This window comes from Haemaphysalis longicornis, unplaced genomic scaffold (assembly GCF_048455015.1).
Source record: "Haemaphysalis longicornis isolate Haplotype H1 unplaced genomic scaffold, Haemaphysalis longicornis Haplotype H1 scaffold_7, whole genome shotgun sequence".
Lineage (NCBI taxonomy): Eukaryota > Metazoa > Arthropoda > Arachnida > Ixodida > Ixodidae > Haemaphysalis > Haemaphysalis longicornis.
In genome coordinates, this window is record NW_027526422.1 from 41,889,584 (window position 1) to 41,916,131 (window position 26,548).

General features: G+C 46.2%; 2 protein-coding genes across 2 annotated transcripts in view; one reads left to right on the forward strand and one right to left on the reverse strand.

Moving 5' to 3' along the window:
* The window catches only part of LOC144145316 (condensin complex subunit 1-like), a 49,305-nt gene extending 34,180 nt beyond the window's left edge, over positions 1–15,125 (forward strand). The window contains exons 26-33 of the mRNA XM_077676882.1: positions 5,872–6,027; positions 9,283–9,460; positions 9,623–9,717; positions 9,824–9,904; positions 11,953–12,104; positions 12,242–12,279; positions 13,901–14,042; positions 14,689–15,125. Coding sequence (XP_077533008.1) covers positions 5,872–6,027; positions 9,283–9,460; positions 9,623–9,717; positions 9,824–9,904; positions 11,953–12,104; positions 12,242–12,279; positions 13,901–14,042; positions 14,689–14,876 — 1,030 coding nt within the window. The 3' untranslated portion in view covers positions 14,877–15,125. The remainder of the gene's footprint in view (positions 1–5,871; positions 6,028–9,282; positions 9,461–9,622; positions 9,718–9,823; positions 9,905–11,952; positions 12,105–12,241; positions 12,280–13,900; positions 14,043–14,688) is intronic.
* Positions 15,126–18,194: 3,069 nt separating this feature from the next.
* LOC144145322 (uncharacterized) lies at positions 18,195–25,477 on the reverse strand. Its single transcript, XM_077676891.1, has 4 exons — positions 24,111–25,477; positions 22,582–22,714; positions 22,438–22,506; positions 18,195–19,303 (listed from the first exon to the last, which is right to left on the reverse strand). Exons 1-4 carry the CDS (start codon positions 24,270–24,272, stop codon positions 18,657–18,659), a joined length of 1,011 nt encoding a protein of 336 aa, XP_077533017.1. The 5' UTR covers positions 24,273–25,477; the 3' UTR covers positions 18,195–18,656.
* Between the last annotated feature and the right edge of the window lie 1,071 nt (positions 25,478–26,548).

Consider the following 26,548-nt stretch of genomic DNA (forward strand, 5'->3'; position numbering starts at 1 on the left):
GTGAGTTCCCCCCTCCCAGAATGACAGTCTCGAGCAGTCACGGGGAGTCACTCATGCAGTCACTGACAGTGGCAAGTAAGACTATTTTTGTTATATATGGACCAAATTCAGTCAAATTAAGAGAATATATGTAGTTAACTAACCTAATAACAAAACTTAAATCAGTTTAAAAATATCTTCTATACTTTTCGTGTTACCAGACTAGTTACCTTCACGAAGTCACCTCAAAATAAATTAGTAATTGATTAGGCAAGAACTCAACAAGATTTTTGTGTCAGCGTGACCAGGAAGGTCTATTCTGTTCAAGGAAACTATTTTATTACTGGTTTGTTTCCTTTAGGTATCCAAAAACAAAGATAGAAGTTTAACTTTCTTTTTGACATGAAACTATTTCTGATTTCGAAAGGAAGGTGAAACTTTTCTTGCTCTCTCGTTATGCCTGAGGGATATAATGCAATAATCAAATAGCTTCCTTTCACAGAATAGGCCTTCCTGATCCCGCTGACATTAAAATCTTGTTGAATTCTTGCCTGATTAGTTATGCTGAATACAAGTTTGAGGTAATTAGTCTTCTAACTTAAAAGCATAGAAGCTATCCTTAAACCAATTTAAGTTTTGTTGTTACAATGGTTACACAAATGCTCCCAATTTGATTCAATTTGGTCAGTAAATAACATTGTTTTACTTGCCATCATCATCACCAGCCTATCTACGCCCACTGCAGGGCAAAGGCCTCTCCCATTATTCTCCAATTACCTCGGTCCTGTGCCAACTGTGACCAATTTATCCCTGCAAACTTCTTGATCTCATCTGCCCATCTAACTTTCTGCCGCCCCCTGCAACGCTTGCCTTCTCTAGGGATCCACTTGCCATGTCCCCCCTTAAGACCTTAATTAAGACATCGAATGACATTATTGGGCGGGCCATGATACACGCGAAAATACAAACGCATTAAATGCATTAGGCATGTTGGTGATAATGACCAAAAAGAGAAATACATTCACATACCTGCCAGGTTTCGCAGATTTTCCGGGAGGCTCCCGAATTTTTGTGGTTTTGTACGATTGTACGACCGAAACAAAAATCTCCCGAAAATGCACCCGTCTTCGGCTTAATCCTTTTCCCAGTATGCGCCGGAGGTATACCTGACAATCCAACCCAACATCAGTTGGCATCGTTATCAGTGAAGTGCTTAAAAAGCGTAGTCGGCCATGCACAGACGGTGAACCTGTTCGTCCCATTGTTAGTTTACTGTTTATAGAAACGCAGCGCTGCCGCCGCTTTCATTTACGCACGAGCACGGCCGTTCTGAAGATTTAGCAAGTCTCCAGTGGTGTAGCTTGTCGTTAGTTTAGACGAAACAGCAAAACAGTTCAGTTCCTGCTGTTTTGTATTGCGCTTGCAGTACTATTTCGAGGACTTTCTGAAAAGGGCGCGGTTAGCTATGTCGAACATTTAAGTGGTGTAGCTTGTTGGTAGTTTGGGCGAAGAAACAGTTCATTTCCTGCTATCTTGTAAGTAAATAAAAAAAAATGTGTGTAAAGTTACCCATTCTGTTGTTGCTACTCCCCCCCCTCGCCTTCTCCCGCCCTCGGTAAGATCTCCCTAATGCCATCCCGGCCAATCTGGCAGGTATGCATTCATATTTTAGAAATTTTTAACGCAGAGAAAAACGTCTTACAAGGGTTAAAAATGCTTTTTGTAAAAAAAAACATGAGACATACAGTGGAATCTCGGTCATACGAATCTCAAGGGGCGGCAAAAATATTCGTATCACCCGAAAATTCGTATCATCAGAAAACGAGAAAAAATGGAAATGTGCTGCGCATGCGACAGGCGGCGGCAATATGGCGTCGGCTCTTGCCGCGAAGAGGTGCAGGTAGTTTCAGCAACCCAGTCTAATCTTTTGTTAAAACGGAGCTCAAGGTGTAAATTAAATTGCTCATGCGGGAAAGGAGCTGGCAGTATGGGAGAAGCACTATAAAATGTCATCTACGCCAAATATCCACCGCGGAGGTGGCCCAGCCAGCTGCTGCTAGCGCTCCGAAATTGCCGCAATCACAATGAGGCGCGCGTCTCCCCATTGGCGCAAGTCGTGAGGCTCCTCCCAATGCCGTTAGCGGTAACCGAGGCAGAGGCTGGCGCCTGGGTGCCGGGCTGAATCGTCAGCGCGGGCGTCAAAAGAACGCGCGCTCATCGCCGACGCGACGCGCGCACACGAACAACCGCATGCGATTCGGGCGCGTCGCCGTTTGCGCGCGCGTTCGTTTGACGCCCGCGTCGACGATTTCGCCCCCACGTCAGATTCTACCTCGCTCGTAAAGTGACGCGCGACGCGCGCGGCAGTGGGAGGAGCCTGCCGACCTGCGCCAACGGGGAGGCACACTCTGCATGGCGGCAGTTTGAAAGCGCTCCGGACAGCCCGCTGGCTCCGCCGGAGATGTTTAGGCTTACCACGGTGGCGGATATTTGATAGGCGCTTTCCCTAGCCGCGCGGACGATGCTTTACAGTGTCGTTTTCCGACACATTATCAGCTCCCTTACTTCATAAGCAACTTCTTTTGTTACTTTTAAGAGCGGTCAGAAGCGGTCGGTCGAGCTACCCGCCCTACTTCGCGGCCGTTGAAGCCACCATGTTGCCGCGGCTTACCGCGCCGCATGCGGGTGGTATTCGCGGTGGCGTCAGCGCGCCTGTGGCGTGCGCGGCGCGTTTTCGTGAGCAGAAAACGCTCCATGTGGTTCACGCTTAATGATTTTGTGCCTCCGTGTGACCAAGGCCACACGGCCGCACAAACACTCCCGCCTCCCGTCCACGCCGCAGTCATCTGCTCGCGGCTCGCGTGTTCGTATCACCCGCACCGGGTGATAAATGTGAACGGATCATCCGAATTTTTTTACATTGCGTACAATGCATTTTGGCCGGGGAATTTTGAAAATTCGTATCACAACGAAATTCGTATCAACCGAATTCATATCACCGAGATTCCACTGTAGTTTTCTAAAAAATGGTGTGAGCCGTTTCTGAAAGTGGCTTCAGCAGTTGCATGCTGTCACCTGCCAGCGGCAGTCAAATTCGAAAAATTCAAAACAAGTAACAGGATGTTTTGCCATTTGCCGCTGTTTTAGTGAACTTCATCTTCTCCAGAAGTTTGCCACCAAGAAAGCACAAAAAATCGTATTATTTTGAAGTTCAGCTATGTTTCCGCGTCAACACTCTGGCGCTGAGAGTTTCGTTGGTTGCATTTGGTGCTCATCACGTTCGAGAGTAGGCAGATATAAGGCGTTCGTGAAGGCGAATGAGTTGTGCGGAACTCCTTAAACCAAAAATGACATTAAAGTGAATGGCATGAGATGATTGCATGTAGCAGCAAATTAACGGCATTAAGGGGGGACGTGGCAAGTAAAACTATTTTTGTTAATTATGGACCAAATTTAGTCAAATTAGGAGATTTTATGTAGTTAACTAACCTAATAACAAAACTTAAATCAGTTTAAAAATATCTTCTACACTTTTTGAGTTACCAGACTAATTACCTTCACCGAGCTGTCGCAAGATTAATTAACTGATTAGGCAAGAACTCAATAAGATTTTTATGTCAGCATCACCAGGAAGGTTCATTCTGTGCAAGGAAGCTATTTGATTATTGCTTTATTTCCTTTCAGTATCCAAAAAGACAGAAGTTTCACTTTTTTTTTGACATGAGACTATTTCTGATTTCCAAAGGATGGTGAAACTTATCTTGTTCTTTCAGTATGCCTAAAGGATATAATGCAATAATCTAATAGCTTCCTTGCACAGAAAAGACATTTCTGATCACACTGATGCAAAAATCTAGTTGACTTGTTGCCTAATTAGTTAATTATACTGATTGCAAGCTTCAGGTAATTAGTCTTCTAACTTAAAAAGTATAGAAGGTATCTTTAATCTGAATGCAGTATTTTTGTTAGAATGGTTAGCTACATAAATGCACCTAATTTGATTCAATTTGGTCCATAAATAAAAAAGTCGTTTTACTTGCCACGTCCCCCCTTAAGCACTTTCTGTCATCTTTCATGTACAGGTCCACGCAGAAGTAAACGGAGCACGGGAGCGGTGGCCGAACTGCACCGCTGCGCCGGTCTGACAGTGCGTTCGCACTGCCCCCGCCGCCCTATCTGATATGTTTAATTGCCGCTCTGCTTGCATGTCATGCTCGGCGAGACGGTCTTCAAAAGGCAGCGCTGGGCTATAGAGGGGCGCTGGTTGCATTGCCGCTCACAGGCATCAGCGGCGACCGAATCCGCTGCTCATGAGCTAGACGAAGCGGCGCGCGCCCGGAAACCTGCCTTGTTGCGTGCTGTAAAGGGCGGCATAAAATTGTAGGCCGCTGCGGTTTGGCATAGCATGTCATTGCAATATGATCAATTGTAAGCCGGCAACAAAATTGCCCTGGGCAATATAGAAAGCACATTCACAAACATTTTCGTTCTTCGTGGGAAAAAAAAAAAAAAACGCTTCCGACTTTTTTTTTTTTTTTAAGTTTTTCTCAAGTCATTGCTGCCGGTCAGTCCAGGTCTGTTCTGAAGAAAGGGAAATAAAAAAATGTCCATGCGGTGGAAATTCTGTATTTGAGAACACCGTAAAGAATAGGTACAATCGTTGCTTGCAATTACAGTGGGCCTCAAGGGCGCATATTTTGTTGTCGTATTAAAACCGACGTTGTTATTTTTAACGAGCATCTTATATTAGTTAAGAAAGTGTTGCAGATTTAAATTGATGGTGATTGTGTTTTGTGGCGCAAGGGTGCAGATTTAAATTAAAGTCCGCATTGAATTGAAAGATGGCTTCACCCCAGGACCTCAATGTCTTGCAAAAAATCGTCATCAGGGCCCCAAAATGACAGATGACGACCATACTCGTCATCAGTTAATTTGGTGCAAAATCTTATGACAGCTATCCTCGTCAATGGGTCGTCAACGGGAGCGAAAGGGTTAATGCGACAACGAAATATGCGCCCTATGAGGCCCGCTGTAATTGCAGGCAACGATTGTACCTATTCTTTACGGTGTTCTCAAATACAGAATTTCCATTGCATGGACATTTTTTTATTTCCCTTTCTTCAGAACAGACCTGGACTGACCGGCAGCAGTAACTGGAGAAACCCAAAATTAGAGAAGAAATCTCGTAAGCGAGATTTTTTTTCGGACGAGGGGAATGTCTGTGAATGTGCTTTCTATATTGGACGTGGCAATTTTGTTGCCTGCTTTCAGTTAATTATATTGCAATGACATGCTATGCCAAACCGCAGCGGTCTACAATTTTATGCCGCCCTTTACAGCGCGCAACAAGGCACGTTACCGGGCGCGCGCAGCTTTGTCTAGCTCATGAGCACTGGATTCGGTTGCCGCTGATGCCTGCAAGCGGCAATGCAACCAGCGCCCCTCTATAGCCCAGCGCTGCCTTTTCAAGACCGTCTCGCCGAGCATGACACGCCAGCAGAGCGGCGATTAAACTTATCAGATAGGGCAGCGGTGCAGTTCGGCCACCGCTCCCGTGCTCCGTTTACTTCTGCGCGGACCTGTACGTGTGGCGTGGGTATTAATCATACAACGTGATGTATGATGAGCTCCATGCAAACGTTTGCCCATTCGTGTGTCACGGTATCCTCATCGTTGTGATGAGTGCTGTGATGAGTGCAGTATAATGATACTCATTTTCATAGAGGAGAATGATCTGTGAGAAAGAGAGAGAGAGAGAGCATGGCTTGAATACCCCCTCACCAGTCATTGTGTCTTTGGAGAGAGGGAGTAACCTTAATTTCGGTTTTCCTTGTTAAACTATCGAGAATTGTGGCTGCCTTTCAGCGTTACGTCTGCGCATGCTCTGTGCAGCGCTGCATTCTGCGAGCAGCACCTGACCGTCCTGTTCAACCTGCTGGAGCACTCCCCGGACCCGCAGATCCGCTGCAACCTGGTGGTTGCCGTGGGGGACCTTGTCGTGCGCTTTCCAAACTTGCTCTACAACTGGACGGAGAAGATCTACGCCAGGTGGGTGTGGCCGTGGGCGTCCAAACCACTGCGTTACGTGCTGTTGCACATGGAGTCGCATCCAAGGGTGGATGTACTACAGTTGAACCTCGATATAACGAACCTCGATTTAACGAAATTCGCGATATAACGAATTTTTTCAAGTTTTCTAACAAAATTTTGCTAAATGCACGTATTTTTGTCTCGATTTTACAAAGTAATTTTGTGCGGCGCTTTCGATTTAACGAAGTCACGGCAAGAAAGGAAGAACGAAATTCCGGTCGAAGCACGTTTTATTTTGCCTCTCAGGCCCTACATTGAAAAAATTCAGTACTCAAATTGACTCTTGAAGGCTAAAATGAAAGAAAAGCGGTGAAATCTACGGTTAACAACAATTAAAAGCGAAGAACGAAGCTGCACAAACCGCTAGCGGTCATAGACGGTTTAATAGTGCAGCCACTATTTTGACGTCTCCATCGTTGCCTACGCCAGCGTCCTCTATGCTTAGGCTACCGAAGCCTACTTCAAGCTTTTTTTTTTTCTACGCGTCATTGCTCACGGTGCTGCTGCGCTAGGTTGTGCTCGCTGATAACCAAATTAATATTTTGTTCGTGCATCGTTAGGTGAGTCTTGTAAGCAGCATGAGCACTCCAAGAGAAAGAAAAGTGTTCCGAACAAGAGCCTGAGGAAGCTCGGTGAAACTGACAGCCACCGAAGTGTGGTGGATGCCATCAATGTTCTGCGGAGGCACGCAGGTGCACACGAATGTTTAAGACCTTGTTAGCGCTGTCAGCATACGAGCGTCACGTAAAGCCCGCCCTGGTCAAGAAACGCCAAGCACTGCTTACGGACTTCTAAACTACGGCTTGAACATCGAGTGCTGGTGGCAATAAATTGCTCTCTTTGAACGTGGTCATCTTCGTTTCACCAGCGTTCATTAGACAGCTGCGGTGCGGAGAAATCAGTTTCGTAAGGGCTCAGTGGGCATAAAAGTAATTGCTTAATCGAATTTGGCCGGAAGATTTTTAATGTAAGCTTTCCGCTTTCCGGATCACGTAAGCGCTGCTCCACACAGTGAAGCGGTCCGCGTGTACTCCGCTCAACTCGCAATCATGGTTTTATCTCGAGTGTTGTGGTTGAATCACGCGCCCATACTGCGGAGCCCTTGTACATGAAAAAAGTCTTTCGAAAGTTTCATAGCAGCCTTCCGCTGTTGGCCCGCCGCGCCTAAGCCTACCACTGAATGGACGAAAAGAGGCGTAACTTCGAACGAGCACCTCGGCGGGGTGAAGTTCACGGGACATGGACGCGGGTTCAATTGACTAACAGCGGCATTTAGTAGTGACCGAAATGAAAAAAGAAAAAGTGGAAACCTAGTCTGCTATCATATTTAATGAGGCGTTGCGGAAAAAGCACCGGTTTTACGATGACACATGAACTACCGTCGGCTATCCGAATTCCATTGCCCAAGTGTTGAAACTCTTAATTCACACAATTTTCGCGGCCAGTTTTAGTACAAATTTCGCTTTAATTGGAGAGGTAACTACATAGCAGTTGTTGCCTGGCGAGGGCCAAAGTGTTAAAACCCCAATAACTGGTTAAATGAACTGTAAAATCTAAACCTCGATTTTACGAAATTCTCGATTTAACGAAATTTGCGGCCCCAAGTACGACTTCGTTATATCGAGGTTTAACTGTAGTGACAGTGATGGAGCCGTTGCAAATATATCATCTGATGCCGAAACCAGATTGAAATTCAGACGGGAGCTAATATCCAATAACGTGTCAATCTGTCACCTGTTCAAAACAAGAAAGAAATGAATATTTGCGCATGCCTTAGAAGGGCCATAAAGACAAAACGCAAGTTTGGTTCATTCAAAAGATTGCCTCGTTAGAATAACACTGACACCACTTTTTAACACAAACTTCACTCAGATGGAGCTAATATTCAATAACGTGTCAATCTATCGCCTGTTCGAAAGAAGAAAAAAATGAATATTTGCGCTTGCCTTAAAAGGGCCATGGAGACAAAACGCAAGTTTGGTTCGTTCGAAAGATTGCCTCGTTAGAATAACACTGGCACCAGTTTTAACACAAACTTCACTCAGATAAGCTATATAATTAGAACAAAACAGAATGGCTATGCGACTCACTAGCTCATTTCCCGCACTAGAAGCTATGACGTGTTGTGGGCAGCTGTGTGATTGGCTGAGGCTGGCAAAATCGAACGTAGGTTAGGCAGGGCTTATAGGCTAGCAGACTGAGCTATTTGCGCTTAAATTTAATGCATATTCTTTTTATAGCAGTAAAATTGGCGAGGCGAAAAATTGAAGTTACAAATGCACACATAAAGACGGAGGCAGCAGTGTGTACTGTGCGCACTATGCTTGTTATAGCTGCACAGCAGTCCAGCGCTTTGGGATTGTCTCACACGACACTGGCCAGTTGACGTAAGCGACATTGTCTTACCAGACCCTGTTTGTCGAGCATAACCCGTGTTTCACAAAATTACTATCAACCATGATAAAAATAAGCCTGGTGCAAATTCGGTCAAGAACAAAGTGAGTGCGCACTACGGGCCTGAGCAGTATTGTGGCGCCATCTAGAGGACAGACGGTAAACGAAGCAACAAAAGACGTTTTATCGCCTGCTGCGGCCCTGGTCAACATACTTAACATTTGTTCAAAATACCTGCGCTGGCAATGTTATCACTGACGTTACGAAACACACGATTTAGCGGGAGGATTGAAATTTTGGATTAAATTGTGTAATTGTGAATAAAGCATCTTTTGTTGCTGGACAAGCACTGGAGGCACTTTAAAACACCGAATGCTTTGAATAAAACAAACTTGTATTTTGTCTTTATGCACCGTTAGCCGTTTTGTCTTTATGCACCGTTAAAAATGCACCGTTTAGCCGAAAAGTCATTTCTTTTCGAACCTGCCGCGGTGGCTCAGTGGCTAAGGCGTTGCGCTGCTGAGCACGAGAACGCGGGTTCGATTCCCGACCGCGGCGGCTGCTTTTCTGATGGAGGCGAAAAGCAAAAACGCCCATGTGTACGAGAGTTCGGCGCATGTGAAAGATCCCCAGGTGGTCAAAATTAATCTGGAGCCCCTCCATTATGGCAGGCCTCATCATCTGCGTTGCGTCAGCACGTTAAACCCTACAATCAATCAATCAAATGATTTCTCCTCCACCCTTTTTTTCTCTCCTGTAAATGCATTGGCTGAACTTTGAGCGCGGTGACGTTTCCCCCTTTGCTCTCAAATCAATCAGGTTGCACGACCCGGAGAGGCAGGTCAAGATGAGCGCCCTCAAAACGGTCAGCTTCCTCATCTTGAACGACATGATCAAGGTCAAGGGCCAGATCAGCGACATTGCGGTCATGGTCATGGACGAGGACACCGAAGTGGCGGACATGTGCCGCAGCTTTTTCCTCGAGCTCGGAACCAAGGTGAGTCTGAACGAGGCAGTTGAGTTCAAACTCCGAAACGTTAGCAGCCGCTGGGAAGTACATTTTTGTCACGTCCCAAGCTTGCTGTCTGCAATGATGAATAGAGCAGCCATTGTCGTGTGGTTCCTATTTGTTTGTTTGACCTTCATTTTATCCCATCAGGGAAATGCCCTGTACAACCTGCTGCCTGACATCATCAGCCATTTGACGGACGACGAGCACGGCATAGATGAGGAGAGCTTCCACGCGGTGATGAAGTAAGCGCGCTTCATCTCGGTTGGGGGGACAAACTGTGCATTTCTTTGTGGGTGTGTTGTGCGAATTTCTTTTGATCATACTAATGTGTTTTCCCTCTCAATTCAGGCTTCTGTTCTCTTGCGTCAACAAGGAGAAGGATCTTGAGAACTTTGTGGAGAAGCTGTGTTTCCGATTCCTCACCATGACGTGAGTGCACTAATGACGTCTTTGCGGTCGAACGTCTTTTCCTGCTTGCAACTGTATTTTGGTTGACTGCTTCGGTTACTTGTGATGTCAGACTATTGTTTCTTTGAGGTTTCATAACTTAAATTTACACTTCAGCAATGGAATTTTTCGGTACAGTTGCAGATTATTGCTGGAGGTAGCATAGATATTGTCACAAAATTGATTATAATGTAGGTAACTGCATACATCTCAACTTATATTGTTGAGTTCCCCACTAGAAAAAATAACAATGGTCTCACTAGTGAATGGGAACCTCTCTGTATCAACTATTGTGGATACTTGCTTTCAGGCCTCTGTGCAGCTTTTGCCCTTCACATCACAGTTGCAAAGAAGCAACTCACCATAGTCAGATGATTTTCTGTGTATGCTGTGTTTGGCCCTAGAGTGTAATTATTATCTGGATTATTATTATTCAGATAGTCCAGATAATATCTAGATTATTATCTGGTAATTATGACTATTATCTGGAGTGTTTGGCTCTGGAGTGTACCGTAATTGTTATGCGCACTGCAAAACCACAATCAAATGGATCTCTCAGGGCGTAAGCTTTTTATAACTATTTCGAAAACAGTGCAGTTAAACCTCATTATATTGAAATTGAATGGGCGCCTCGATTTGCTCGTTGTAACCAATATTTCCGTAGCGGGCATTTACTGCAAATATAATGCACTGTACTTACGCAAAACAAATAGCGGGCGAAATTGCATCTTACTGCATGGCGGTATACAACAAAATAGCCGCATTCTGGAGATAAAAAGGAAAAGTCACGCACCTACTTTATTGCCGTGTTAAATACATAACTCGTTTTTTAAACAGACTTAGCTGCGAAGGAGTCCGTAATTGGTCATCGATGCACCTTCCTGATGCGACTGATGGTTTGCTCAGCTTCGCGCCCGATGTGGCAGCTTTTAGCGTAGCTGCCTTCTGGTCCGGCGTCTCTCTCTTTTGCTTCCTGCCTGGCTCATTCATGTTGCTCAAATCATATGTACAGCACGATAAAAGATAAAACTGAAACGCTTTAAAAAAAATATGCAAATAACTTCCTTCGATGAAGAGCTTAGCACGCGTTGCTGGAGGATGCATGGCGGGAGTTTTGAACTGCTAAATACAGTTGTCGCATTGTGCACTGTCTTCTCAAATCTGCGTTGGTACTGTCGTGAAATTGGCCCCAAATTTTATTTCCTAATGAAATTTGTTTATTTTATACCATAACAGGCATATTTTAGCTTGATAAAATGAGGTTTCAAATACATTGGTTTCTGTGGGGACTTTCAATGGGCTTTGCTCATTATATCCTTATTTCGTTATAGCCCGTTTCGTTACGAGGTTTAACTGTATTGTGCCAAACCAAGACCTAATGTTAGCTATACAAGCCATGTGCACTGAATGGAGAAACACTGAATCATTAAGGCGCTGAGAGCTACGCGAGGCAATTTATAGGGTAGTGCTGTTATTTGGAACTTTCAAATACCTATCTGAATAATACAACATTTTATTCGGTTTAAAATTGAACAGCACTCTTAAAAAAGAAACATTGAATGTTTGCAAAGTATTTTGAAGTTCGAGATACTTGTTTCAGCAAACTCAATTACATAAAATTGTGCTTTTTTTTTTTTTAATGAGAAGTGCCCAGTTAAAAGTGCATGCGATATATACCTATTGCAAAAGTTTTAGTGGTGGATACCAGGCAATTTTCACTTGCGGCCACTGCCAGGATGCACCGCCTTCTTCGACAGCAATGCGAGGCTTACCTGCTATGCACTGTCGGCAAGAGGCTGGATGCCAAGAGGAAGGGTTTTTGCAGCACTTTTTATCTTCTGGGCATTGGGCCCTGGGGCATACTTTTTCGCATCCAGGACGTGTACATGCGGGCGTGGTCAACACCCACTAGATAAGAAGCCTAGTGGTACACTGCTTCATATCCCCCCTATTTTTCTGGACAGATGGTGGCTAGCGTGGGTCCTTTTCTTGACTCCAAAGCGGGTGACCGTTTCCATGTGTTTTTGCAGGTCGGAACGCCAGTGGCGTGATCTTGCGTACTGCATGTCACTCATCCCGTACGGAGAGCGGGGCATCAAGAAGCTGTACGAAAACATCGTGTGCTTTGGAGACAAGCTGCAGGTGGATGCCGTGTATGAAAGCATCATGAGCATCATATCAGGTGAGCCCTTGCTGGGACCTACAGCTGACAGTACGCAGATGACTGGCTTAGTTACACGGCCGTGTTTCGAAGTTGCTGGTTTTCACCCGCATGCGTCGTCCTAACCACACGTTTTCATCACTTTCGTTTTGCCTCAGGTGCCAAGAAGGTGCAGACTATGAAACCAGAAACCAAGGTGAGTAACTGATTTGGAATTATATTAGTTCAATACGGTTTAGCTCATTGGGGACTCCTAGTGGATTGGACGAAAATTTCGCAGTGGGGAAGGATGTCCAGGCGTGAGATATTGTCGTCATTTTTTGACATTTCGAAGCGGCACTCGCTTATGGGTTTTATACGTGCTCAACTTCTTCGCATAGCCTTGGTGACATGCACAAAAGCTAACAGCGTGCAGGCTTCACTGGCAAGCAAAAAATAAGTAATGTGTCTTTGCTGTGTGTTGAGCACTGTGACCACTGTTTTGTGCCCTGGTTCTTTTTCTACGTTTTGGAAGCACTGCTAGTTTTGCTTAACCGTAACAAAGCATATGTTGAGAGGGGCCGCAGAATTAACAAGCACATTTCTGTTGGGAAAATGGCTGAAATGTCATGAATTGTGCGGCGGATGACCATCAGAAATTTTTTTTTTCTGGTGGAGGCAAAAACCTAAAATGCCTGTGTGTGAAGATTTAGGTGCAAGTTAAATCCCTAGGTGGATGAAATAATCCACTAGCACTGTACAACAGTGCATAGCCCCCCTCCCCCAAATGTTGGGTCAAGTTCATTTTCAAATGCATTTGAAAAGAAAAGCGATTGAAATGGAACCAGAAAAAATGCACAAGAAGTCAAAGCTCAAAAACTCGAAATGTTGCTCAAGTTGGTGGAGGATCATAATTACATGCCATGTTTGGTTAAAGCTAGCACTTCTGCTGACCAGTGATAGAGATGCAGGCACTTATAACAGCTCATGAGCAAAAAAAATCTTCCCGAAAAAGCGGCTAAATTCTTGTGCTCTGTTATTAGGTAAATTACATTCAACGTTTCTTAAGTTTTGTTTTTTAATTCTCTCTAAATCCCTGAGAAGTCATCAACATTTGTGGGGAAATCTTCGTATGAACCCCAAAAATGGTGCATCAAAATACAGTGGCACTGCTGTAACCACCAGGTTGTATCTGTGTCCGATAGCAGAAATGTTGAGTTCATGCAGTTATGCCATCACTAAACCTAAACTGCCGAATTCAGTTTGTCCACCCTTCTGTCACAATGAATTTGTTGAATTTTAATTTTGATTTGCATGATGTATGGCCCATAAGCTTTTAAAATATGCGTTCAAGCATTCTGTGCACATTAAAATATTGTTACACGTACCCTACAATTCCTGTTTTTAATTGTCACCCTAATTATATTTTGGTTATAATATATTTAACACACCATCCACATTTGAACAAGATTGCTTCTGTGTCTTGGAATTTTTCAACTGGGAGTAGCTTCTAGGAAGTTTTCACAGAAAAGAAAAATCTGTAAATTTATATAATTAAGAATTTTACATGAAAAACAGCGCGTATATTTGTGCTGAGCCATTTGTTGATACTGCCTTTGTTAGCACCTTTCTTTTCTTTTTTTTTTCCCCCCCTATTTCGTTATCGTTGGCAGTGTGTGAGCAATGACGCAATATCCTCTAGAACTCTTGTTATATTCGCAACAATCCTTGCGGAATCCAGGCTGGGCTAATGGAGCTCAACTAAGGAAAAGACGCTGAGTTACGTAGGAAGTCAGCACAGGCATTGCGTTGCAGCTGTCTCCCTCTTTTGTCTGCAGATACTCATTCAAGAATTCGAAGACCTGGTGGAGGAACTGCACAGCAAGGGCATCAGCGAGGGCGAACTGGCGCAGAGAACAAAGAAGTCGGTGGCGACGCCAAAGTCGGCCACCAAACGCGGTGGGAAGACGCCCAGTGCCAGTAAGAGATGTTTGGGGTACTCGTCCCATTTGCGTTCAGTCTGTGTTCTCCTGGAGCTTCAGAAGACTCTGCCAAAAGCTTGGGCTGTGCAGTCGTGCATTTCGTTACAGGTGTTGCATCCCCCTCTCTCATTTTATTCTAAATCCACTTTTATTGTTGGAGAATAAACAGCTAAAAGCAGAGCAGTCTGGAGACTAACTCACATGAATGACCCTCTCTCCCCCTCCCCCTCAATGGCTCACTGGAAGGCCGGTCATTGCAGTGTAAGGTTCAGTCGCTGCAGCATGAGTCGTAGACCCAAATCTCACACTCGCCGCGGTGGCTAAGGCGTTGCGCTGCTGAGCACGAGGTCGCGGGTTCGATTCCCAGCCGCGGCGGCCGCTTTTCTGATGGAGGCGAAAAGCAAAAACGCTCGTGTGTACGAGATTTCGGCGCACGTTAAAGATCCCCAGGGGGTCTAAATTAATCTGGAGCCCTCCACTACGGTGCGCCTCATCGCCTGCGTTGCGTCGGCGCGTTAAACACCACAATAAATCAAATCAATCAAATCTTCAAAATGCACTGCTAAATGTTTGTCAACGATGCCTCAGTTCACCCCAACAAATGTTTATCGTTTCATGAATGGTCCGCTTCTCTCTGCGTGCAGCCCCAAGAAACACAGGGACGCAGAGCAAGAGGCGGCGGCGGCGGATGTCCCCCATCTCCGAAAGCGAGGAGGAAGATGTCGAAGCGACCCCAGCACCACCGACGACCCGCAAGAACTTGCCCCGCCGTCAGTGCAAGGTGCAGATAAAGTTCAGCGACAGCAGCGAAGACGACGAGAAAGACTCGTGAGGAACTCGTGACCTCTGCGGGCTCGCCACGTTTCTTCTCAAGCAACACAAGCGACAATGCCAAATGGCCGAACCAGAGCTGCTGTAAAACGCCGTCAACACTGTGTTCCAAGGCTCACACCAGATTCAGTAACGTTCTTTTCTTAGCACTTTTATGTGCTGGACACAGCGTAGTGAATGTCAACACGCAACATATTTAAAAGCAATATTCGCGCGCACCCCCCTCCCCCTCTTTCTTTTCTTTCTCTCTCTTCTTCTTCTTCTTCTGCTTTTTTTTTTTTTTCCTCGGGAGAACGGCCCTGTCAGTGCCCCGCCTATTTGGAAGTCACCATATCATGGCGACATTACAAGGTGTTCGACGTGGTACTGGGGAGGTTAGGCATAGTGGTTATGGAGGGTTTGTAAGGTATGTTGTTATTTTTGTATTTTTATTTTTAAATATCTACCCATCTGACTTTTTATTACTAAAACGAACCAACAGGGGGAAACAAAGTTGTCCTTATGTTACTGCCTGCCATTACTCAATATTTATTTTGCAGTTGTTCATATTAGCACCAGTACGTGCATTTTGTGTACGATTGAATGTGTGTTACCTTGCACTGAACAATGTGCCGCCGAACAATTTCTAATTCGTTAATTATTGCTCCGTGGTCCTGGAACAAGACCTGGAACTGGATCATGCATGCTCCGGACAATTTTTTGTGTTTGACCTGCAGTGCCGATCCACCTTACTCTGGTGCTTTTATTTAGAAATGCAAAAGCTTGTGCTTTGGTGGCCAACTTTGGCTTGGCAGGGTTCATTCGGCATTTCGGTGGCTCACTCGCTGCTTTTCATGTCGCATTCCGTGCACAACGTCCTGTGTCACTCGTGGTAACATAAAGGCATGTACAGTTTTTGCTGAAAAACAGCGGCATTAAAAATGTAACATTTTCCTTTCGCGCACTCTGATGTGGTGATTGTTGCGCTGGAGATAGGTGGGAAAACTGAGAAACAGTGTTTCGTGACAGCCTAACAATGCAAAAAAAGAGTTGGCTGGTTTCGAATGGCTAGGTTCCACAAATGTAGTTTGGTTTAGGTCGTTGCCACCTAAACTGTACCGGAGAGATAGGACAATATGAAGACAGGAGAAGGTGATCGCTCGTCTTTACCTAATTTTTCCGAAGGCAAATTGGAGAACATATTCATATGGTGTCATTAGTGTAGGATTTATTTCAGAGAACAAGCTACAAACCCACTAGGCAGTTTTGAGGCTGTCACTAATCAACCGGTCACACAGAATTTTGCCTGCACAGGCAAAGAATGTCAGCGAAATTCTAAAGCAACGAACATGACAATCAAGCGAATACACCCGAAAACATGGAAAAGCTCAAACAAAAACGGGTGACCTGCATGTAGGGAATATGCGAAGCTAGAGAGGCGATAGAAATGCGACGTCAAATAAAAGCCATGTGGTGTGTACCAGCGAGGAATATCAGGACGTTGGAATGTTTTCGTACCCCATCTATTTGAGTACTGAAATAGATGGGGTACGAAATTTTGAGTACTGAAGTGGGGTATTATTGAGTTCTGGACAAAATGGCCTGCAATGGCTGTGTTGCTCAATGCTTGTTTTTGTTGAAGAAAAGCTCGGTCACTGCCTGATCTGCATTTTATTTTAGTGTTCATAATGAGAAATGTGCTCTTATCACCTGGTGGGTTGCCCACTTCATCTGTTGGTGCTTTTTGCAGTAGGTTGTATTCGCTGCTGCACATTTCAGCTGGACCCATGGCTCTCTCATGCTTGGCGTTTCACATACACATTGTATACATTTTCTCATTTCTCATTATCAGTAAAGCTATTTAGGCACCATGGTAAGGAGTGCAAATAGCATTCACTTTGAGGATGTCACAGTTGCTGCAATATGTCGCTGAGCTCGTGCCTTTGGTGTTCCTATGCTGAGAAATAAAAGTTAGCACGGAGTCTGTTCTTTGTTCGCGTATTTCTGTAGGACTGGACATAGGAGCAAATGCTTGATGCCATAGTTTCTCAAAGTGGGTTCCGCAGGCTCCTCCTCGGGGTTCCGCGAGCCACTGATAAATTTTCCCTCGTTCCGCACTCACCAAGTAACTTAGATGGTGAACTCTAGGTGCGATCGATCTAACGAACCTCCATTACTCATGCCTGAGTGTCAGTAAGCACATCTCAGTGCATAACAGAAAGGCGCGAGCTGCGCAATAAATCCCACCAGCAGCTTGTTGCCAGCTAGACCCCGAAAACAGGCCGTGTGGTTAAACTAGTGCACTTGAATCTCGGCCTTATATTACCCCCATGCACATTTATCCTAATTGGAGATAGGTGCCGCTAGAGTACGCGCTCCCGTAAAGTTGGCATTCACGTGCAATAAATGCAAAAGCAAGCAAGCTTGCTTCCTTTTGAATTTATTGCACGTGAATGTAGCGTGAACGGAATGAAAAATGGCAAGGCTTAGCAGGGTTTGGCCCGACATGCTTGAGAACCCCTGCTTTGTGCTATTTCGTTGAAAGTTGACTATAGTCTGGTAAGGACGAAAATGGAAGTTGCCCCTGCATTTCATCACCACAGCTGGCTGTTCAGAGCATACCAAGCCATAGACATTTGCCTCCTGGAAAATTGCACCAACTGTTCCCGGCATCCAGAGCAAAGCCAAGTTGCCTCTGCCTGCTCTGGAATTCTTCACATTGGGGCACATTGCCACCACCTACCGAATTACATTTTCACGGACAGCTTCGTGATGGATACATCATCTGCCAGGAGAATACGGCTGCATGCATTTCTGCCCTTGCTGTGCCAGATTCCCTTTGCTTTCTTGTTGAATTACCCAAAGGAAATCCAAATTCATCCTACTCTTGAGTTAATCCTCTGGTACTTGTTTAGTTTGTATCACGTTACATAGTGCCCTGATCAATGACTCCTTATTTTGTGGTCCAAGAAGGTTGAGCAGCTTCATTGGTATCCTGTTAAGACCAACTGCTGCACGAGGGGGGCATTTCTCTTTGCTTTTCAAGGTACCTCAAATTTTATTCTCTTTCCACTGGCCTCCGTGGCTATATAGGCATTGGCGGAAATTTCACTTCCTCCATTATTCTAAAATTATACTAGCCATAAATGATGTTTTATGCCAAGAAAACAACCTGCCCAACACGTTTCACATTTTAGCTATCCAGTGTCAGCTGCAGGCAAAAATTTTGAGAAGCAAATAAGTGGAGGGAACAAATTTATTGAAAAAACGAGGCAAACTCAACCTTTATTACCGGTGACATACACTGTGACTCATGCACACTTTATTCATAAATTAGATCTAGCAAAAAAAGGGGGGTGGGGAGCAGGCCAGGTTGGTTTTTTTTTTCATTACAAAGAAGACAAACGCTGACTTGTGTCCAATGAGCATAATGACTGTGCAATATACATTACAGCAAATGAAGAATGTCATGGCACTCAAATAAACCTGTGCGTTGCAATGCCCAAGGATGAGTGTGTAGCTGCAGCCAGCGATCCCGTGGTCCCCAGTTGACGGGGTCAAGTGACTTCAAACACTCCTTATCTCGCACACACTGGCTAGTACCCAAATGTTTTTGCACACTTTTACACGAAACGCATAACTCGACTTGCATTATGCCACACCACTGCAGTTTCTGACACGCCAAGTATGGCATATGTACTGCCACAAAAAGACACAAGGGTGATGGATGATGGGAGAATGTCTGTCTCACTGAAATTGCCCACACACGCATGCACACACACACACACACAAAGTCCCGACGTCACATCTCGCCGTCGTTTGCAGCTTCGCGAAGCAACCTGGTCACGGTGTCCGCACACGCCGTCAGTTTCGCACATGCCGCGCACAGGGTGGCCGTGGGCGCCACGTCCCCAGAGCCCACCTCAAACGCAAGTTCCAAGGGAAGGTCCAGGTGTGAGTGGTAAGCCCAGTAGTGCTTGTCCAGCATCTTGAGCGTCGTGAACTGCAGGTCGCAGTGGTTGCAGTAGATGGACGATACGAGCCGCATTATTTGGGACGCCGGCAGTGAGCTGACGGTGTTCAGCTGCTCCTTAGCAGAAACAAATTTTGTTACGTAACGCTTCTCCACTGCCACATTAGGCTGCTGCTGTGCCGGAGAAATAGCGGGGGAGGTTTCAGAAGGATCGGGGGCAAGGATCTTGACTCTCTTTTTGGACGGCGCCGCTTTCGGCTGTCTTCCAGGACCGTTTTCGGACGTAGCGATGCCCTTGAGGGTTGTCTTTGATGGTGACACCGACTCCGGCACATCGTCAAGATAGATCTCTGAAGGGTCCTCAGCTAGGATCTTGACAGATCTCGGCCTCTTCTTGAGCTTGTCCTTCTGCGCATCCCTCTTGCGTACCCGCCCACGGTCCTGGGGTTTATCCGGACCGCTTGGCAGAGGTCTACCTGGGTAGCATCAGGGTGTGTCACTTCATGATAGAGGTGGGCCTTGTTTCGAAAAGATGTTTTAAAGATGGCAATGCAATACAAGCACGGGTAAGGCCCCTAAAATGGCTAAGGCAGTGCCAACCTGCTCCCTCCTTTTCTGCCGCTCTCCTCTTTTTTACTTTCTCCTCACCCACAATGCCACGCACCCTTTAACTCCGCGACGGCGTCACCCTCTCTATTGCAGACACCCTCACAACACTACGGGCTGCTCTCAGCGGACAGTTTTAAGTGCGAATGCACTTTATAAGCGACCCTGAATTCCGTTGACCGCCGTCCGTCCACATAGCAACAGCTGCGGGTGCGCGCGCTCCTTGTCTTCCTTGGCAACGGGGGGAGATGGCACATACCCACATGTGAGATTGGCCAGGAATCTCCTCATCTTCCTTGGCAACGGGGGGAGATGGGCGCGCGCTGCCTGGCCGCTGACATGGCACATACCCACGTGGGGGATTGGCCAGGAATCGGGCGTGAGAAGGGCTAATGCACCCGCTTAAAGGAGTACTGACATGAAATTTCAAAGCTGAGATCCGCTCTAGCAATCAAGTACAACGACAACACAAATAGGTGTCTGTGCATGGCACATACCCACGTGGGGGATTGGCCAGGAATCGGGCGTGAGAAGGGCTAATGCACCCGCTTAAAGGAGTACTGACACGAAATTTCAAAGCTGAGATCCGCTCTAGCAATCAAGTACAATGACAACACAAATAGGTGTCGGTGAATAAATGCATCTTTCTTTCTTTGTAGTTGTGTGTGTGTGTGTGATCTCTCTTTCGCGAACATTACCGAACCGTGCAAATTCAACTCCTGCATTCGCACTTTCACATTCTTCCCCTCGGGGAAATGCGGGGAATTTTTTCTTGAAGTTTGCTCTTAAATTTTGCGCCCCATTGCTGTTTGGTGGCATTTATAGAATTCCTAGAGCACCATTTTATCAATACGCACCAAGTGAGGCCATTTAAACAATAAGATATTTGTGCGGGGTGGATGCCGCTTGTGCATAGTGCGGTGTTGACGTGTGCGGCATGCTGCAACATCTCAAGATAGTTTGTCAACTTGAAAGGATGGAATGTGAGCATTGCAAATTACTCTGTTATGGTGATTCTGCACTTTCATTTGCGTGACTGAGTTGTGGTCATGCAATGTAGAGACTGCAAAGAGGGTCTACGCATGGTTCGTGGCCAAGTTAGAACGCATCATTCGCAAATGTCGCAGTTCGAGTGTTTCGCTGGCTTTCTAGAGTTCAAACTTCTCGTTTGGTCATAAATCAAGTGGCGCTCAGTCTGAGCCTTGCATTTACTACCGACATACATCCAATTTTAATTCCATACAGTTTCCAGTGTTTTGACGTCGTAGAACACATTTATTTCACGTTCATCTTGTTATAAGGCTGCTGTGCGAAAATGTAAAACAAAAAAATAAAAACGGAAAGGTTAAATTTCTCACACCTTCTCATTGGCTTCGCCTATGATGGCTGTACTTTTGGCAATGTGTCCGTGGCGTGGCAATGTACATGCAAAAGGAATTCGCAATTACGTCGAGCAGCTGGTCGTGATTTAGTTCGGTATACCGTAATTACCCGATTCTAACGCGCCCCCGATTCTAACGCGCACCCTATTTTCCTGGCAAAAAAAAACGAAAAAAACTTGCACTTCCGATTGTAACGCGCACGGAACTTTGAGCAAGAAAAACGAATGCGACATAAACGGGTGATTTATTTCTCGAAGTAATCTCACCCATCTCCCTCCTCGTCGCTCTCCGCTGACCACAACATCTCGTCCTTGGTGCCGTCAAGCGCGTTCGCGATGTCACACTTCATAACGAACGTGCAACCATGATCGATGGGATTGTGGCCCACGCCTCGCACGCCCTTCCTGCGAAACTTCTCCAGAGGCGCACGCTCCAGCCGACCACTCGTTTTGAACGCGCGAAAGCCGCTGCTGCCATTGCTGTTATCAAGTGCGCAAGTGGAACGATTTGACGATTTGTGTGAACGCCGATAGAAAAGCCTGGGCGCCTATGCTTCGTGCGTCCGAAAAATTGTTGCTAAAAGCTTTGGCGCCATCTTGAGATGGCGATGGGCGAGACGAAATTTCCGTTGTTTCGGCAGTTTCGGTTTCGTATCCGATTCTAACGCGCATGCGATTTTTCGACCTATTTTTCCGGAAAAAAGGTGCGCGTTAGAATCGGGTAATTACGGTATCTAATGGGTGGCGCGAAGGAAACGGCCAGCTTGCAATTAGCTGTAGTGTCCCAGTTCTATAATAACCGCTACTTCAAGGTCAGAAGCATGCTAATTGCACTATTTTGAATCCCTGTTACGTTGTACAGCCAATACTGATTCATTTGTGGGGTTTGATAAATTATGAGTGGTAAGCTAGAAGCAAGCTGGTGGCTGCACCGCTTAACAATTTAACAAACCTATAATTATGCAAATCATGGAAGTAATTGAGTCATGTATCTTATAGTACTCAGAAATTAAGGCGATCTGAGAAAAGCTGATCGACACGTTGTATGGGACACACACTTTACTAAAATTTCTTCGCTGCATTTCACGATTTCTGTAACTTGTTACACACTGCTTTTGTGCGTGTGCACGTACAGCATCATGGAAAGTCCCTGCTGCGCGAAATTTGCAGCCAGATACAATTAGACTGCACGTCTGGCTGTCTGTTCAGGTGCAAACCGAGTGTAAAATGCAGGCACATAATTCTGGGAATAGGCAGCGGAGAAGACCGCAATCAATCGATCAATTAAACTGTGAAATCACAGACTGTGGCCCCTTAGTTCCCACACGAACAAAAGATCGAGTTCCTCCAGGAAGAGGAGGATCGAGTTCCTCCAGATGGACTTCAGTGCCGTCATGCCACGAAGTACGTCTGCCTGGACCTATTACATCAAGTAAACAAGTAAACATGGTGGTGAACACCATCAGAGGGTGGTGAACGATGGGAAAAAAAAAAAAAGAAGAGCCCCAGCCAGTAGCAGGTACACAAGCTGCCACTGGGACAACTGTAAAACTGAATGGAACCTGGAAAAAGCAAACTGCGAAACTTTAGCGCCTATAAATGCTCCAGATTACATTTACTCACCAGCAGCAACAGATTCCTTGGATGATTGTGGACTTCCAGACTGACCTTGACTGCGGAGTGGTGCCTCCCCTGTATGCAAAGGTGGCACTGGTACAATAAAAAAACCTAACAGGCATCCCATAAACAGCGAAACGGTGCACTTACGTCGGGCCGGTGGCTTGCGCTGCTGAGGTGGCCTTTTGTGCGAAAAAATGCTCGGAGTGGCAGTACCTTTCAGTTTTTTAATGCCAAGCTGTTTTAATATCTGTGGCTCAAATTGGTCCTCCGTGAAATGATCCTATTGAGAAGGGAAAAAATTGCACCACTGAGCCTCAGATGTGCCACGAACACTCCGCAAGTATAGTCAATAAAACATCACAGAAGAGCGCTGGCAACCGTTCAACCATGGCCGGGTCAAATTCGTGTTGGCATATCTGCTTAGTGCCACGTCCACGCCCAACTTGCGGACAATAAATGCATTTAAAACGCACTTTTCTGGACAAAAATAGGTCTGTTGAGAATATATTTGCCCAATGTGTCTTGGTTCATGTCACAACGAGCGCATACGCTATGCCCTTGACAATTAAGCTGAAGTAAGCATGCACACTGCAAATGCACGGCTTCACATGTAAAGCAAACGTTAAGATGTAATGAACGGTCCTCTGTGCACTATGCATGCATGGAATAAAGGGCGTACAACAGTTTCGGTGCGAATATGCATTTCAAGTGCCCACTCAAACGTGCGTGAACTTAACAAAGCGACAACAGAAATTGCGAATCAAACTTACATCAACGGCGCGGTCACTAAATTAGCAGGCCTTAAATTTTTTACCTGGCCGCAAATATTTTTTTGCCTCCATAGCTGCAATGTGCGCTGCACTGACCAAGCACGTTATGCAGAAAATCGCTCCAGTGCCACAACCACAGGCTTAGCCCTCATTCCCACAGCCGTTTTTCACCCCGTCACGTCACCGTCTTCCGTCATGGGCGCCGTTTTTCGGCCGATTTCTCGCCGAAAACGGTGCGACGGTGATGGGAGGCCGAGCTCTACGTTTCCGTAGAGCTCGGCCGTAGAGAAAACAAATTTTTACTGCTAAATTTAGCGAAAAGTGAGCACAAACCACTTTCTTTACTTTTCAGATTAAAAACGCTCAATTCTAGGCTGAACTGATCACTAGGCAGACGACCCTGTAATCTGACGGAGAGCTCCAGTACGAACGCTACTCATTTACGTCTCCGTCGCGGTTTCTTGACGTGACGGTGCCGTGACGGAGAAGGTGACGGCTGTGTGAATGAGGGCTTATACTGTTACCTGGGGTGCGTACACACAATACACAATTTCACGTAAGAGCCCACGTTCACTCGGAACACACACACAGACACTACACGGTCAGACCAACTCTCGTCGACCAAAACAAGCGTGAATTCAGGTAAATGTAATCTTTGCTTTGCAACACGGCAACCTGACAACAACCGACAGCACATGCTACGCCACTGATAATTAAGCTGGGAAGTATGCACACACCAAATTAACGGCCGCAGGTCAAAAGCGAAGCTTACGATGAAAGAACTGTCCGCTGTGCGTGGACACCCACTGGACGACTGTTACAGAGCTAATACACATTTCTTTGTATGTGACTGCTCAAATGTGAGCAGAATTCAACAAAGTAAGAACAAGAAGTGCAAATACTCACCTCACAAAGGCGTGATGCCAGCGTTGGTTTGAAGCCCACCCGTCCAATTCTGTGCAACCAAATTTTTCTCCTTTCGGTGTCCCGTTTCCGGGACGGAATTAAGAAAAGTCTTTTGCCATCACTGCTCTTATTCGAGCAACCAAAGGCACAACAATTCGGCATCGCGAATCTATATAAAACGCCACCAACGAGACACTTGTTTGCAACGAGCAGCTAACCCTTTGGGTGCTATCTGCTGGCAGCTTCGAGGCTGCAGGGCCAAAGATGGCGGGGTTTTTTTCAATTCCCGCTGCGAATGAAGAAAAAAAAAAAACGGTGGAGCCCTACCACGTGACTTTCCGTTGGCCAATGGCGGGCGGTGCTGGCCGGCAAAAAAGAAAACGACAAAACACGGAGGAGGAAGGGAGCGCCGGTGAGGGCGGAAGGGGCGAAATCACAGAATGGCGCGCTACCTTAGTTTATTTTAGAGGCCTTATAAGTGAAAGCCAGGGACATAGATGCAACTGCAGCCATATGGAAATGCTACCTACAGTCGAAGCAAGACATGCACCACAGCTGACGGATGCCTCAACACGAAAGCGGGTCGAGGACCTCAAGACACAGGTTGCTGCACGCCTCTCGTCCCTCTACGGGCCACCGCAGATTTCCCCTAGTACTGCACCGGAAACGCAACCAGTCGAACCCGCTATCCCGGTACTTGGCAGCCAAAATTGGAATTCCGTCGGGTATCCAGATACCATAACCCATGGAGGCCGCGCGATATCGCCAGTCTACGCGCGCACACAACCGCGGGACTTGATCATATACCAGCTCGCTTGCTGTGGTTTCTGGTGCCCTGCTCCACAGAAGAATTGGCCAGCATATTTGCCGGAATCGTCACTGGGGCTGATATTCCCGACCACTGGCAAGAGGTCAGGGTGGCGCTGATCCTGAAGTAGACGTGATCACCGCATCACCGCTCGTTTACAGTAACTAGTGTGCTGAACAGGATATTCACTCGGGTTTTGAAAGACTGGGTGGCCGGCTGGGTAGAGTCGGAACACATCCTAACAGAGCTGCAGAATGGATTTTGTAACACATCTTCACGCTCACGCAGCCTCCGGAGATTGCGAGGAAAGAGGGCCGCAAGCACGGATGGCCGCAAGTTTCTCTGCTGCTTTCTCGACGTTGAGCAGTCGTATGATAATGTCCCACACTGCACCTTGTTAGCCCGCCTGACTGTCGGCCCACCTTCCTGCGTTTCAACGTCTGTACGCAGGATCGCTGAGCGGTTCGGGGACACACAAACGAAGAGCGTTGACTTGGACGAGGCAAGTTGTAGTCCACAAAAGGACCAGACCCTGCCAGGGATGTCCGGATGTCCGCTCTGGGAGCGTACGTCTGGTACGTCATGGCGTCACATGACACAGCTCCTGGTGACATCACGTGGAGGCGCTAAGTTTGAGCAGAGAGAACCAGCCCCGGTGCGGCAGCCGGGAAAATCCTCCCTGTTCTGTGCCGGGAAGCGACTAACGCCACTACGAACCGTGCACCGTACCAGGGCCGGCTTTTCTCTCTGAGAACTACGCGGAGTGTTGTTTCCTTCATGATGCGGAGTTTGCGTGTTCTGTAAGGGCAAATGGCTGAGCTCAAGCTCTCTAGCAGCAACAGACGTGATCGTAATGTGGAGCAAATGCTGCGCAAATGCTTGCATGAAGCGAATGGTGACAGCCTTCTTTCCTCCATGGTGACAGCGAACGTCGGTTTGAGTACGTGCGCTCCGAAGAGAAGCCATCAAAACTGGCATGCGAGCTTCTGACTTTTGGGGTGGCTTTGTCAGCATGGCCTACGTCATGAAGACGGAACACCAAGAAAAAAAAATAGAGTGCCAGTAAAACAAAATATATGTCGCGTATATAACAAGCAGGACAATTCTGCACTCGAGTGGCTAGGCGCGTGTTATGTGATACCGGTGTATGTTTACTATAACAACACAGGCGGCACACTAGTCGGTAAGCTATACTGGCCTGAAAAACATTATAAATGTTAGCAGAGAGAACGCATAGAGAAAGAAACGAATAGTTAAACAGTGGAAAATTACTGCGTGTGCGAAACGCAGTACTGAGTATACTTGGCGACCTAGTGTTGTAGGCATACGTCTTGCTGGCTTTACCGCACGACATCTGCCTTCCTGTTGGCTTTTTTGCGTGACAACAACGCTGTGCAAGGAAGCCTCGTTTGATTGCTGATAGAAAACAGCTTTTGCACGCATTCAAACATTTAATACGGAAAAAAATTGACCCCACGACTTCTATTTAAGTTGTGGTAGTTCATTCAGTATTTTGGAACATTACATATGTATTTCACAACACAAACGTAAAGAACAGAGCGATGCCCTCAATAGCCCATGTTTATTTTCGTCATTACTGTCTGAAGCTTTGATAACATCATTAGTCATC